At 40.0% G+C, this 15,606-nt stretch overlaps 1 protein-coding gene across 2 annotated transcripts in view; it reads right to left on the reverse strand.

Moving 5' to 3' along the window:
* iqch (IQ motif containing H) overlaps nt 1-15,606 on the reverse strand; it is a 148,116-nt gene that overhangs the window by 100,729 nt on the left and 31,781 nt on the right. For both annotated transcript variants that reach the window (XM_078530083.1, XM_078530082.1), the window contains exons 6-8: nt 7,484-7,604; nt 5,702-5,839; nt 2,539-2,756 (exon numbers count right to left, since the gene is read on the reverse strand). In XM_078530083.1, coding sequence (XP_078386209.1) covers nt 2,539-2,756; nt 5,702-5,839; nt 7,484-7,604 — 477 coding nt within the window. The remainder of the gene's footprint in view (nt 1-2,538; nt 2,757-5,701; nt 5,840-7,483; nt 7,605-15,606) is intronic.

Consider the following 15,606-nt stretch of genomic DNA (forward strand, 5'->3'; position numbering starts at 1 on the left):
ACATTCAGAAATCATAGCTTCTCAATGTGCTTCCAATCATCCACCCCATCACCCCACCACTGATACATTTCTTGTAAATCTTATTAAACTCTTCCTACTTATTGATTTACAGTAAACTTTCTCCACAGCACAAAGCATACAGTAAATTAAAATACCGATAATGAGCCTGGCCGAGGTTTAAATCAAGTGCTCAATTCTTGCTCGTTGTGCCTAAAGTTTAATATTGGGTTCAGCTTTAGGGCCTCTGAGCTAGATCCTACAATAGAGCAAGATAGAAAAAAGGAAAGCCTTTGCATAATTACATGTCTTACTGTTTAAATAACATTTAGCTGATTTTCTACTTAGTTTTTGAATTACTTTATGCTAGGAAGCAGGAAACTAGAGCATCAACCGCATCAATTAGTAATTAATTTTTAAACATCATTGTATGCTATGTAAAGCACTAGGAAAAACCCATTAAATCCATTAGTCAGCAATTCACTAGTTAATGTGATAATATATTTCCTATGAAAAAAGCCTCTATGAACAAGAGACAACTTAGTAAATGCCCTAAGGTGCATTCTTCACATCCATCTTCTACCCAAAAAATGCTGCTCTCCCAAAACATTACTGACATCATTGTAGTATGATCCATATCAGGTCTAAATAATACTGTATAAGTTCCTACCACTGGCAATGTCTACTGGCAAAAAATGAATGATTTTCCAGATAAAGTATGACAAAGAATACCTCTGCTTTGCTTTCTACCATGCAGGTATGACAGCATCTCACCTAATTGGACCATGTTACAATACATGCCTGATCCCTTCTAGATGTTGACAAAACATGTCAGTAGTAGAAAGTGTAAATGTAGAAAATGTGTAAACATTGGAAAGGGTAAGCATAAGAGTCAGTGATGGAAGAGAGCTAGTCGAATGATAGAAGATGATATCTGTAATGAAAAATGACCCAATGCAAAAGGAGCAAACTGTAACACAGCCTGAGGGTTCTCATGACTGCACTTTGCTCTTGTGGTTGTGTGCCGTCAAAACTCTTCAGTTGTATTACTGCTTGTGTCAGATGTTGTCAATGGCGTTATTTAAATGGAATGATTGTAAAATGCTACCTTCTATTCCTGTTTCTCATCTTCTCAACCATCAATAACTTAATGACTCCCAGACAATGTAGTTGATTTAAGGTCAACCAACAATTTCTAAAAAGAAGCTGGATGGATATGTGATGAGAATTAAACTTGAAGTTTACAGAAGTATAATAGTACTACATGACTGTTTGAGAGGGGGTGGGGAAGAAATTTAGTGTTCCTCAAAGTACAGTATCAACCGTGAAGTGGAGAGGGACAGGAAGAAGTCAATTTTTATGTTATAGTCACATATGTTTGGTTCTTTTTGCATGCTTATTCACCAAGAAGAAAGAAATTGGTGCTTGATAAATAGAACACATTTTCTTAAGTTTCAATCAGTGACAGCTTCGAAAAACTCCAAAGGCAATTTGTGGAACAGTTCAGATCCAAGACATAACTTCCTCTGTATTGCCAAATTGTGGTGGTCAGAGGAACAGATTTTATTTTCCTTCTGAAGATGGTCTGCTGAGTAGGATACCAACAGCCATCCATTATCCTGCCCAAATAGCCATTCCCGTATGTGAACCTAAAAATTGTCAGGAAGTTAATTACTTTCAGACAATATCAGAGCAAGCTTTCCTTCTTTTCCCGAAGGTACTGACTTGAGCTGTGATATTGCCAGCTAACCCCAATCTTGTGTTCGCCGAAGTATGTTTGCTTCAGAAGTCAGGGGTGGGGTGGTGGGGGGGTGGTTTCACTTCATAGCAATCAGCAACAGGAAGCTTGGAATGATATTCCCTTCCTGGCCCAAGGATGTGAAACACCAACTGTGAAATCTTGGTTGAGATCAATTAATTCTGCAAAGATAGTGAATTGAGCCCGGCAGGTTTTGCTTTGCATTGTTTAGCATGGCACTGGGAGTAGATTTTCAATGTGAGCATATTTTAGCTGGCCTATGGGTTGGGTTTGTGGAGGGCTCATTGCAAGAAGGCAGGACCTAGAGTGACAATGGCCCATGTTTGTTTCGTAGAGCCCGGAGGAACAGGGCTGCGCTTCGCAGCATCACAACAATATACGCAAATTTACCTGCTGTGTTCCTCCTCAAATGGACAAGCAATTGATGCTAAGGGTAGCAGTGGGGAGGGCATGCACAGTACATGCATGCCCAGTTCACTTCTAAAACATATGTTAATGTCCCCAAATTGCATTTTAAATGGGTTTACTACTTACTGTCAAGGGTAATCTGTCTACCCAGCAGTACGCCAAGGAAAGCTTGTGACAGACACAGCAATGCCAGGAACAGGACTGTCAGTCATTCCCCCACAGTTTTCAGGGTGCTACTAACCTCTGCTGGGTTTTTTTAGCACTAGTCCATTGGGAAGCATGCAATCCCTGCCAATTTATGCCTATTCACTTTGAAGAAGTTCCTTGCAAAAATAACATGTGTCCTGTTTTACAATATACATTGTTCTGCATACCTGTGACTGATGAAACTCAAATGGCACAATTTCTTTATCAAGCAGGAGTTGAACTGCACCGATGTCCTTAGCTGACGACTTGGACATGACTGAAGGTGCAGGAGTAACAGTATCCATCTTTAATGGTAGCCTGGAACCTAGTTCCTTGTCCAGATGTTTTGATTCATTTGTATACGACTCACTAACAATTATACAGTAAGCATTTTTGGGATAAGTACCTGGAAACAAGTAACAACAGTAAGTTTAGAAGAATCATATTAGATGTAGTGCTGGTAAGCAAAGATTTTCAGGTAAAAATAGACCATGGTAAATTTTCTGAAGCTGTGTGTCACAGATTTAGTCTTGCATTTAGCCATCTGAGGTTGTAAAATAGTCTGTGAGACTTCATGCCAATTTACTAGATATCTAATTTTAAGAGACTTGACTTGATGTCTAAATAATGGACCATGCTCTCATTTAAATACTTAATCACATTTTGAAGGGTGGATTCCAGAGTTATCGATAGTGTGAGCATTATACATTAAAATTGGATACAAGACCTCAATAGCTGAAGTAAGCCTCTTAAATTTTAAAAGACCTCTGCACTCCTCCAATTCTGGCCTTTTGCACATTCTTGATTTTAAGCGCTCCATCATTGGCAGCCATGCTTTCAGCTGCCTTGGCCCTAAAGCTCTAGAATTCTCTATCTAATTCTTTCTTCCTTTTTGCCTCTCTTTGCTCCTTTATGTTGCTCCTTAAAACATAACTCTTCCGTCCTGACATCTCCTTCTGTGGCTTGGTGTCAAATTTTGGTTAATAACACTCTTCTGATGTGCTTTGGGACGTTTTGCTATATTAAAGGTACTCTATAAATGCAAGCTGTTGTTGTAAGGCAAAGGGTAGGTTTTTCAAGGGCTATTTTTCCTGATTTAATGTTCCCTTTGCTGCACTCAGCCCCAAACATAAATTGGTTTTACTGGGGAATGTGCCATCTTTGGGTTTTCTCCCTCTGTAATAATTTGCTTCATTATTTTTGATTGCTGCTGGCTTTCACATTGCAATTTTCAAAGAGGTGAGAATGGATATTCTTTTGGGGTGTTGAATGCCCTACAATATACAATAATACATGAGTAAGTGGAGCTTATAAAGATCCAACAAATGTAGGGGCAACCACACCTGCTATTATTCTTTATCTGGACATACCATAGGAGACCCACCTTCAAGGCTCCATTTTGCAAAAGAGATTTGCAAGACAGTTGTGACATCCGCCGCACAATGTCCTGCACACAACACATGGCTCAGGTTTCGCTCTTCCATGGAAGTGAAGGCAACCACAGGAAGAAATGTTGCTGTTGCACCCTTCCAAACTGCACCAAGAGTCTGCAGTGCACAACTGTAGTAGGGCCGTGACTGTCAGCATGTGTGCAAGATGCAACACCTTCTTCATATTTCTTAAGGAAAATAAGCATCAACTGGACAGGATGCAGTATGCTAATATCAGGTGGATTGCAAAGGTGAGGAAGCATCCCTATATGACAAAGTATTCCATTCCCCAGCAACTAACTTCCCTCCACTTATTAAGCACAAAATTCATCATAAGATGCCAGTCTAGCTCATTTGGTAGCCTGTTTAGCTTAGTCAAAAGATTATGAATTCAAGTTTTACTTCAGGACCCGAGTACATAATTAAAGCTGACAACTTCGGTGTAGTAGTGACAGGAGTGCCTCATTGTTGAGAAGGCTATCTTTCGGATGAGATATTTAAACATGGGCCAGGATTTTCTGGTCCCATTGTGGCAGAACCCGCCGCGGGAGAATCGGCGGCCCAGCCAAAAGTCCATTGACTTTCACGATCGCGTGGCAGACGAGGCTGGAAAATCACACCCATAGTCTAACCACCTATTAGATGTAAAAGATCCCATGGTATTATTCAAAGAAGAGCAAGGTGTTTTCCCAGTGACGTAGCCAACATTTTATTCCTCAACCAACATTGCCATGAAACAGGTTAACAGGCCTTTTATTTCATTTACCGTCTGTGGGACCTTGCTCTGTACAAATTGGCTACAGTATTTTCCTCAAAAACAACAGTGATTACACTTCAAAAAAGTAATTCATTGGGTACGAGGAGCTTCGGGATTTTCTGAGGATGCAAGAGGAGTTATATAAATTCTTCCTTTCTAAATGGAATAAAGCAACAAATATTTTGATACTTCATGAAAATTACATGACTTCAGATTATAATTACCGGAACCTTTTTTCTTCCTTTGAGAATTTGTTTGAGGGGAATGTTGAAAGTGTAAACACTCCCAATCCATACCACACGATACAGTAATGAGGGCTCACACTGCCTCCAGCCACTCTGAAACCAATGCTCAAAGGAATACAGTGCACCATTAAACCGGTCTTTTTTTAACCTCTCTACCCAATTAATTTTTAATGTATAGTCTAAACAGAATAGTTACGAAGACCTATGGGATAATGATTTATATCCTACTTGTGACACGGACCATAATTCATCCATGACTTTCGTTCTCATGAGCCAGGTCACTTATAGGACATGAATCATATCCCACAATTCTGCATAATGTATCCTCACTATGTGTACTGCTGCAGGATTCTGCATCATGTGAATTGCATGGTTAAAAATTGTGAATACTTTTATATTGTTACTTTGCCTCCTGACTATACTTTAGATCCAAATACATTTCCCTCCTTTTGAGTATTTTTATTTTTTAACTCTTCTTTTCCTGAAGGTGCTGAATAATGATGGGTATGGTTCTAAAGTTATTAGTTTCCCTCCAGTACTTTGCTTGCATGGCTATTCTTGAAAAGCGAGCCCAGGCTGTGAGCGTTAGCAGGTAATCCAACCAAGGAGGGCATCATAATTCAGCCTAATAGTGTACTCATCAAACACATACTCGCACTCTCACATTCCAACAGGTGTCGCCAGAAACCAATCAGGAGTGGGAATCCTGAACTATTGATTTCCCCTCTCTTTAGGCCACAGGTTCCAAGGTTAACTGCAAGGCTCCGATTGCTTGTGAACAAGATCAATCAACTCATCAGAGACCAAAACTGAATCTCGGACCTTCTGGAGCATTTGGCTTAGTGCTACACCAAGCGATATCTTTACTAGGCTGCAATTTATACGAACCAGAAAATATAGTCTTTAGCATTATCTTTACCAAATATTTCTGGATCTGGTTTCTTAAATTTCTCTTGGATATCATGAATCTTTGCTGCTTTGTGTTGAACGAAAGGCGGGTCAACAGTCAACTCAGACGCTGGAGGAATTAAGCCTCGTTCAATCAAACTTAAAATACCTATAAGAGAAGGAAAATACTATCAGCAGCAACTGTGAGTAATGCAAAATAGCTATTTGATGCAGAAGAGTATGTTATAGCTTTAGGGAATGGGGCTGTGCTGCGTATGCCTTGGCCTTCGTCTTTATGCCATAGCTTCAAATTCAGTCCAGTCTGAAAGGCCTAGAAATTTGATCATGCTTGTGGTCCCAACATACTAAATTTGTGTTGGGACCTCATTAAAATATTCTGGTTTGTAGCTAGCGCAAGCCATGCTACAAACCTGATTGGAGGGGTGGGGGGATGGCAGAAATCATGTGCCACTTAAAGATGGCCAGCACCTCTTAAAAAAGAGGTGCACTTGTTTACAAACAATAGGAAATTCTCCAGGCAACACTTACGCCACCAGGTGAGAAGACATCGCAGAGGAGGCCACTACCAGGAGCTCAATGCCAAGGTCATGGCTGCAATACCAGAAAATATTCAATGACCTCAGCAGAACTGTCAAGGTAAAAATATTGCTCTTATTCTCTGCTCAACCCTCCAGCTGTACGACTCACAATATTCCCTCCCCCATTTTCCTTTCTCTTTCCTACAATCACTGCAATACTCTTTATTCCATGTTCTTCTCCTCATACCCACACAGTCACCAATATTGCAACCCTCACTTCACCAGACCTCATGCCAGGTGCACTGTGTATCAGCTATTCAACACGACAGGTGCATTCTCTAAAGATCTCACAGGGATGTCATACCACACTCCCATCTTTTTATTCAGAAGGTCATGCACAACTCCAGACATGAAGCTGTCACCAGAGGAGACTGAGCCCAACTGCACACTTCTCCCTTCTTGAAGAAAGCAACTGACCATCAAGGAAAGGGAGAGCATCATGGCCGAGGCAATGGCAATGCTGGAGGAGACGTCATGCAGGGTTTCTTCACACTTCAATCTCCTTTTCTCTTCCTACTTCTATATCATCCTATACATTCTGCATGATAAACTGCAGAGGCTTTCACCAGCCACTTCTTTCTTTGCTCTCCCATCACGCCACAAACTAACCCATGTCCCTCTCGTTTATTTCAGGTGTTGGAAATGTGAAGGCACCTCAGTCAATTTAGGAAGATGAGGCCAGCCTTCCTGAAGATGCAGTGTCACTCAATCTCACCCTAGCAAGCATCAAATCAGCGACTAACACCATACGTATATTACAGGGCAGGCTAGAGTGCAGGGCTTCGCATGGTGATGTGCAGGAACTAGGGCAGAGGGATGGGACACAACAAGGTGCCAAATTGCAAGAATGCATACCAGCCCTGCTGCAGAGAACCCAGATGTTAACCTCAAGTGCCTGGGTTACTGAAGACTGATGGGTATACACCGGAAAACACCAAGCGCACTGCAGTCTGCTAGCAAGCTTATGGACAATGTCACAGAGTGCGGAGAAGTCCTGCTCTAACTTGGGTCGGAGCTTCAGACAGAGCATGGAGCAATTCTGTCCAATATGGACCAAGCAGTATCCCGCATCATTAAAAGCATAAATTTTACACACAAAAAAACTGTGGTTATCAAGTTACTGTAGTTATGACTAACAAAGTAGAACAAAATCCTATAACTGGTTCCTGCCTAACTTCATTGCCCATAACATCCTGTGATCTAGTGCTACTGACCTTTTCTTGCATCTTTTTCAGATACAAATGGAGGTAGGAGGGATGGATCTTCACGGTGGGAAACAGGCAAAATGGCGAGCGAGCCGACTGTAGTACCTTTAATAAGTTTTTGCAAAGGTATCTGTTGGAAAGAAAAGCTATAAATGAATTTTCTTTCATTTTGAGAGGTACTGGTTTTGAACTTCTGCTGTGAATTTCATGCACATTCACTTGCAGCAAACATCAGTATAGCCCACCAGGGGGTCAAAACTAATTTTTGACCATTGTTGACACTTGAAGTTAATATGGTACTCACTTGTCATAAATTACTGCTAGCTATGCTTCACCTTTTCTGGCTTTCATTTGGAATGCTTTCTATTTGTAATTATTGTTTTTTATTGTACATGCACAAAATATTTTATATATTTTCTTCCACCAATTCTAGCATAAATTATTTTTGTTAAATTCTATATTTTTAAACATAAGCCTTGCTTCTTCTGCAAGTTTATTTTCATCTCATGTAAAGGTGAATTAGGTAAGAGAAATTTTGAGACATGTTTCACTTATGGCACTTTCATTTTAAGGACTTCAGTTTAACTCTGGTCCATCTCTGCTATGAATAGTTAAGGGCCTATATACCATTAATTTAGACAAATGATGCTCCATCACTTCCAAAAACGATCCACCTTTCACCAATGCTCTTCAGTGGAGTTACGCCTCTATTCTTGACCTGTCTGGCTGGGAGATATTGAGGGAGCCAGAATTCAGTGTGATATGCTTGACTTTTCTTTGCTGTCTAGCAAAAGAAGTAATGAAATTCTATTAGGAGGCACAGTTATCCCAGCTTCCATAGAAAATAGAAGGGCCCAAAATTAATATTAACTGTTGGCTCTATATAGCTTTGTTTGTTTTTGTTTCTTATCCTGTTTACTTGGCAAACAATGATTTAAACTATTCAATACAAAGTCCTACATCCTTTGCAACTATCCTTTACATTACAGTAGCACATAGCTGTGGCATTCTGTGCACGTAAAGTGAGAGGGGATAGTAGTTCATATTGGAAATATTAAAAGATTATCAGTAAGCATTAAGAAATATGTATCTAATTAAACTCTTTCTGGGTACAGGCAGCACTCCATCCTCTCTTGCAAGGCCTTTTACCACTGTAAAAATTAAAAATCTTAATATTAGCGCGTACTACATTTTTCAGAAATATTGCTCATAGTATTTCATATAGAGTTTATTACTTTGAAGTACAGTGACTGGTAATATGTAAGAAAAATTAGCAAAAACAGCAATTCTTTAAGAGGCATGGTTGCTACACATGTCTGCCATCATTTTCTCAGAGGACTGTTAAAAATTAAATGCTCAATGTAAAATAACAATGCTTCAAAACAGAGGACAGTTTTGTGACATAAATAATGTAGGGGACAAATAAGGATACTGCAATCTGAATGAGCAAACAGTTACCACTTCAATACTCATTTATAGGAAATGTGGCTGTTTTGATGATGTAGCAAAAATGTCTGCAGAGTACATTTGATGCAGAACTTTACTGAAATTTTGAGCGTTACTTTGAGAATAAAAAAAGAGCAGAAGTAGCAGAAAATGAAAAAAGAGAAAAAAAAGGAGGAAAGAGATACGTGCTGGCTGATAGCATTGAAAATGTCAGTTCCAGGCAGAAGTCCAGCTTGTACCAGTCAGAAAGTATGGACCTATCTTATTGTAATTCATGGCTGGACCTCTATCTTGCCCACAGACAGCTGTAAACCAGCAGCCCATAGCATCCCAATCAGGCACCATGTTACCAAAGAATGCTGAAACACACTTGAACACCATTACTGCATCCATGCAGCACGTTTCTGTTGCACCCTGTGTAGCTGAATGACAGACTTGTCTTGTATTCCAGATGACAAGCGCTGGATAAAAACTTAAACAAATGGTGACCTATAGAAAGATTAATTTGTTTACCAACAAATGTTCTTCTGTCATAAGAGATGGGGGTGACCTTCACTTCCCAAATGCTGGGTTGAAAGTATACTGATTGTAGTCATCTGTTCCTTAGCTCTGCCTTGGCAATTATCTCCTATTTTTGTCACAGTGACACTATTAATTTGTGTATTTCTTGTAAAGATTTTATGAACGCAACACGCAATTTTTGAATTATTGCAGTGCAACTGGAATCTAATGGATTAGATGCGTGCCAGATCACATTCAAGGGGAACAATTCATAACTATCGACTGCGGTTTTTATTATTACAAAAATGAGGAATAAAAATAAATGGAGCCAAGGTGTAATAATGCACAATGGATATTGTTAAATACCATGACAAGCAGCTCTATATAATTTGGATATGTGCTGATAACTGTTCAGATGCTGATTTTATTTTAAAATCACAATTTTCATCCCTGCATTTTAATGCATTCAAAGGCTAATTGACCGCAATTACTTCAATGTACCTTCGAAATATATTCCCCAAGGAAATTAGTGTCAAATTATTGAGTAATGTCTGTTTATATTTCATAATTCGCAACAAAGATATTTTCATTGAGAAAGAAAGACTCAATGAGAAGCATGAACCATCCGTGACTAACTAAGCAAGTTAAGCATGGTATCAAATTGAAAGAAATGGCAGACAATGTTGTCAAGATTAGTGATAGATGAGAAGAACATAATAAATAGGAATAGAAGTAGATCATATAGTCCCTTGAGCTTATACTCCACTATTCAATAGGATCACGGCTGATCTTCTGCTTCAATTCCACTTTCCCACCTGAACCTCATATCCCTTCATTTCTGAGACACCAAAAGTCTGTGTATCTCATAAGAATATAAGAACTAGGAGCAGGAGTAGGCAATTCAGCCCCTCAAGCCGTCATTCAATACGATCATGGCTGATCTCATTTTGGCCTCAACTCCAATTTCCCGCCCTCTCCCCATAACCTTTCAACCCGTTACTAATTAAAAATCTGTCTATCTCCTCCTTAAATTTATTCAGCATCCCGGCATCCACTGCACTCTGAGGTAGTGAATTCCACAGATTCACAACCCTTTGAGAAAAGTAATTCCTCACCTCTGATTTAAGTCTACCACCCCTTAGCCTAAAACTACAGCCTCTTGTTCTAGAATGCCCCAGAAGGGGAAACATCTGCTCCACATCTACTTTGTCTATCACCTTTAGCATCTTATATACCTCAATTAGATCTCCTCTCATCCTTCTAAACACTAGCGAGTATAGGCCTGAACTGCTCAATCTCTCCTCATAAGACAAGCCCCTCTGCATCTCTGGAATCAATCTAGTGAACCTCCTCTGAACCGCCTCCAGTGCAACTACATCCTTCCTCAAGTAATCTCAGCCTTAAATATATTCAATGATGGAGCATTCACAACTCTCTGGGGTAGGGAATTCCAAAGAATCATAACCCTTTGAGTGAAGACTGTGACTCAGCAAACGATGACTAAAAGAAAGGAAGAAAATGGATTATGACAGCGAAGTGGCAAGAAATATAAAAACAGACAGTAAGAGCTTCTACAAGTACCTGGATATATGAGAGTGGCTAAAGCAAAGTTTGGTCCTTAGAGGATGAGTCTGAGGAATTAATAATGGGAAACAAGGAAATGGCAGAGACTTTGAACAAAGATTTTGTAAGTTCATGGTAGAAGACACTAAAAGCATCCCAATAATAGTAGAAGATCAAAGGGTAAAAGAGAGGAAGAACTTAAAGCAATTATTATCATTGGAGAAAAAATATTAGGCAAGCTAATCAGCCTAAAGGCTGACAAGCTCCTTGGACCTGATAGCCTGCATCCAAGGGTCTTAAAATAAGTGGCTGCAATGATAATGGATGCTTCTGTTGTAAACTTCTAAAATTCCCTAGATTCTGAAAATATCCCAGTGATTGGAAAACCGCAAATGAAAAATCCCTATTCAAAAAAGGAGAGAGACAGAAAGCAGGAAATGCTAGGCCTGTTAGCCTAAAAAAATTCTGTAACATCTATCATTCGGAAAATACTGGAATCCATTATTAAGGAAGTAGTAGCAGGACATTTAGAAAATTGTAATACAATCAAAGAGGATGTTTTGTAGCACAATGGGTAGCATCTCTGCTTCTGAGCCAGAAGCTCCAGTTTCAAGTCCCACTCCAGGACTTGATGCCCAAAGGAGGTGCATTCATAACACAATCAAACAGGTTGATTATCAACTTGTAAATCCTTGCAACATATGCCAATGGCAGGTGGTAAGAGTGAGAGAGATGTCTGGTCAACCATGTGATGGAAAGAAATTGGAGCCTCTACCATCACTATCCATAGCTTCAGGCTAAAACCTGAATGTAAAAGTGTATGTTGGCACAGCAACTCGGATTCCTTAGGGGCCGTTTGGCTCAGCTGGCTACACAGCTGGTGTGGATCAGATTGGTGCCAACAGCACAGGGTTCAATCCTCTTTCCAGCTGGTGTGGACTCAGGACCTGCCTCCTTGCCCTTTCTGGAGGTTGCAGCACTGGGTCAGAGCTACCCTTCGGCAGAGAACTGAAAAAGAATACATTCAAGCAGAGTCATCATGGTTTTATGAAAGGGAAATCAGGTTTGATCAGTTTACTAGAGTTCTTTGAGGATGGAAAAGCAGGGTGGATAAAGGGAAATCAGTAGAAGTAGTGTATATGGATTTCCAAAAGACATTCAGTAAGGTGCCACATAAAAAGTTACTACACAGGTTAGGGGTCATGGGGGTAATATATTAGCATGGGCACAGGATTGGCTAACAGAAAGTTGCAGTAGATGGCTCATTTTCAGGTTGACAAACTGTAACTGTGGGGTGCCACAAGGATCAGTGTTGGGGGCACAAATATTTATAATCTATATTAGTGACCTGGATGAAGGGACTGAGTGTATTGTAACCAAATTCTCCAACAATACAAAGATAGGTGGGAAAATAAGTTGTGAGGAGGAAACCCACCCCCCCATCCCTGCAGAGGTGAGTTCCAAGGTGGGCATGGGTACCATTTTATTGGGAGGAGGGCACAGGATGGGGACCTGTCGCTTCCCCACCTCCCCTCCCGATAAAGTCCAGGGCAGTACTCTGGGTGGCCTTTCCACCCGGATGCCAAATGAGGTCCTTAAGTGGGCAGGCAGGGGACTCACCATGCAAAGGGACTGACAAGCAAACCCCAAGAGAGGGGTGGTTCAAAGGCACTCAATGCCCGATCAAGGGACCTAGCATTGGGAAGGAGGAGCCTTCTGACACCCACCCTCCTGCCCTTTCCTCCCATCCCCCTGCCCTTCTTGCCGGTGACCCCCTGCCCCCCCCGGCTACTGTCACTTACCTTTCTCCAGGGATCCCATGATAATCCCTGATGAAGTCCCATGTGTATTACCGACAGTAGCACAGGTCCCAGTGGCACTGCTGGTAATGGAGAACTGGCGACCTCTGATTATGGAGAACTGGCAACCTCTGATTGGTTAGCAGCTCTCAGTGGTGTGGGGCGGGGGGGAAATCAGATTGATGGGGGTGCCACAAGATTTGGTGGCAGATGTCAGCCTCTCACCCCCTGCACCCCAGCTGCCCTAATTAAATTCCACCCAAACAGTCTGCAAAGGGATATAGGTAGGTTATGAGTGGGTATAAATTTTGTTGATGGAGAATCATGTGGGAAAATGTGAGATTATCCACTTTGGTAGGAAGGATAGAAAAGCAAAATATTATTTGAATGGAGCGAGATTAGATAATGCTTTGGTACAGGGGGTCTGGGTGTCCTCGTACATGAAACACAGTTAGCATGCAGGTACAGCAAGAAAATAGGAAGGCAAATGAAATCTTGACCTTTAATGCAAGGGGAATGGTGTATAAAAGTAGGGAAATCTCACTACAACTGTACTGGGTGTTTGTGAGACCACTGCGTACAATTTTGGTCTCTTTATTCAAGGAAGGATATACTTGCATTGGAGGTAGTTCAGAGAAAGTTAACTAGGTTGATTCTTAGGATGAAGGAGTTGTCTTATGAGGAAAGATTGAGCAGGTTGAAGTTTAAAAAAATGAAAGATGATCTTATTGAAACATAAGATTCTGAGGGGGCTTGACAGGGTAGATGCTGAGAAGATGTTTTCCCTTGTGTAGAATCTAGAACTAGGGGGCATATAAGGTGTCACCCATTTAAGGCAGAGATGAAGAGGAATATCTTCTCTCAGAAGGTCACTTGTGTTTGGAATTCACTATCACAGACAGCTGTAGTGGCTGGATCATTGAATATATTCACAGCTGAGATAGATTTTTGAACTATAGGGGAGTCAACAATATGGGGAACAGGCAGAAAAATGGAGCTGAAGCCAAGTTCAAATCTACCATGATCTTTTTGAAAGGCGAAGCAGGCTTGAGAGGCTGTATGGCCTACTACTCCTCCTATTTTTTAATGTTCTTACATTTATAGACAAGTCAAATGGTGTCAATGAAGTGTAAAAAGTTACATAATAGTAGTAATTGCAGTTCTACAAACCCAACTCCAATGTTGCCCATAATGACCACGGCATGTGGTGAAAAATATGACTCTTAAATGATCAGAATGTGAATATCCCGTTTTTTAATTACCTAAATTGTTATGGTAGTTTGTCCACTTCTTTGAGTGTAAAATTATCCATTCCAGGGGAGCAATGTTCATTACAGCATCAAGTGGATAGGATATAAACAGACCACAAGCCAAAAAGCACAAGAGGCTACAGCATAAGGATAAAAACATTCACAATATTGCTTTTGTTAAGTTTGTTCCATGAAAGTGTTTTTTTTTTACTGCACATTAGCGCCTACTCCCAGCCAGTCTCTGAGTACTGCTTTACAATAATCTTCCTCCTAATGTTATGGTTATATTATGTTTGTTTTGTGCACAGCACCACTAGCCAAGCTGTGTGTTGTATTATACGTTGGGGAATATTTTCCTTCCTTTTCTCAAAAAGTGAATAATCATATTTTCCATGGCGTTTAATAATCAAAATTGTACATGCTTTTGAATTTACTGCGGCTGACTTTGTGTAACATGAATTTGCTAATGGGAACAGCAAGAAAGATTGCCAATTATGACACACCTGCAATATTTCCCATTTCACATTTCTCAAGCAGTTGATGAGTGATTTAACTAGTAAAAAGATAAAAATGTTGTTAATCTAGTTGGGTGTTAATAGCATTCATTAAAAAATGAAGTATCTATAAATGGTTACACAAAATGTTTGCAAAATCTAGTTTAATGATCTATATATACATTGAAGTCTTGTCGGTCTGTGTATTTGACCAATGAAGCCTGAGAAGCTAGCCCCACAAACATTTGCAAGCTGTAACTGGGCTAACTGCTTATCTACTGCTCCAAAGACTAGAGTGAGATCATGTTGAAGAAGAACATCACCATGACTTAACATGGAGATGAAAGATTTATATAGAAATTAATTTGAAATTAAATCCCTTAGTATTTTGAGATAGACGCTAAAATTGATTTAATCACACAAAGAAACAAATGAATAACCATTGTAAATTTGGCCAGCTTTTGTTTGCACTTATAGGCAAAAATTTCTGTACTCACATAGAACAATGCCAAGAAGGATCTGGCAAAGAAGGTAGAACTAATAAAACTATTAGGATAATGCAAATTACATTATACATTCCACAATGTGGAAATGTATGTTACAACAAAAAATAATTTATATAGCTGAAACCATCTTGTAGTAACATGTGCTTCTGTTACATTAGACTAAATTGGCACACAACAGGAGGGCAAGTGGCCCAGGTGGTTCTTTAGCAGAGTAAGACTTTAAGTATTTTCAAAGAACGTTTGTTTGGTGACCATAATAGGGAAGGAGATTAAGTAAAGCACTGCACCTATGGAATTGGATTGAGACCAGGTGCGTACATTAATCAAACCGTTTATGATTATGAAATATGTCACATCAATGTGTGCATAAACAATGTGTACTTGTGCTTAATTGTTCATATAATATTAATTGTTCATATAATATTGCTGTAACACCCAAATGGGTAAGTGCACTCATGCAATCATAATGCCCACAGAAAGTCAAGTTGTCTGTGGTTTGTGCAGCACACAAAGAATTAACCCAGCTGTAATCGTTAACACTAGACTTATATCAAGCCATAATGCAGATACAGA

This window comes from Cetorhinus maximus, chromosome 26 (assembly GCF_964194155.1).
Source record: "Cetorhinus maximus chromosome 26, sCetMax3.hap1.1, whole genome shotgun sequence".
NCBI classification, from domain to species: Eukaryota; Metazoa; Chordata; class Chondrichthyes; order Lamniformes; family Cetorhinidae; genus Cetorhinus; species Cetorhinus maximus.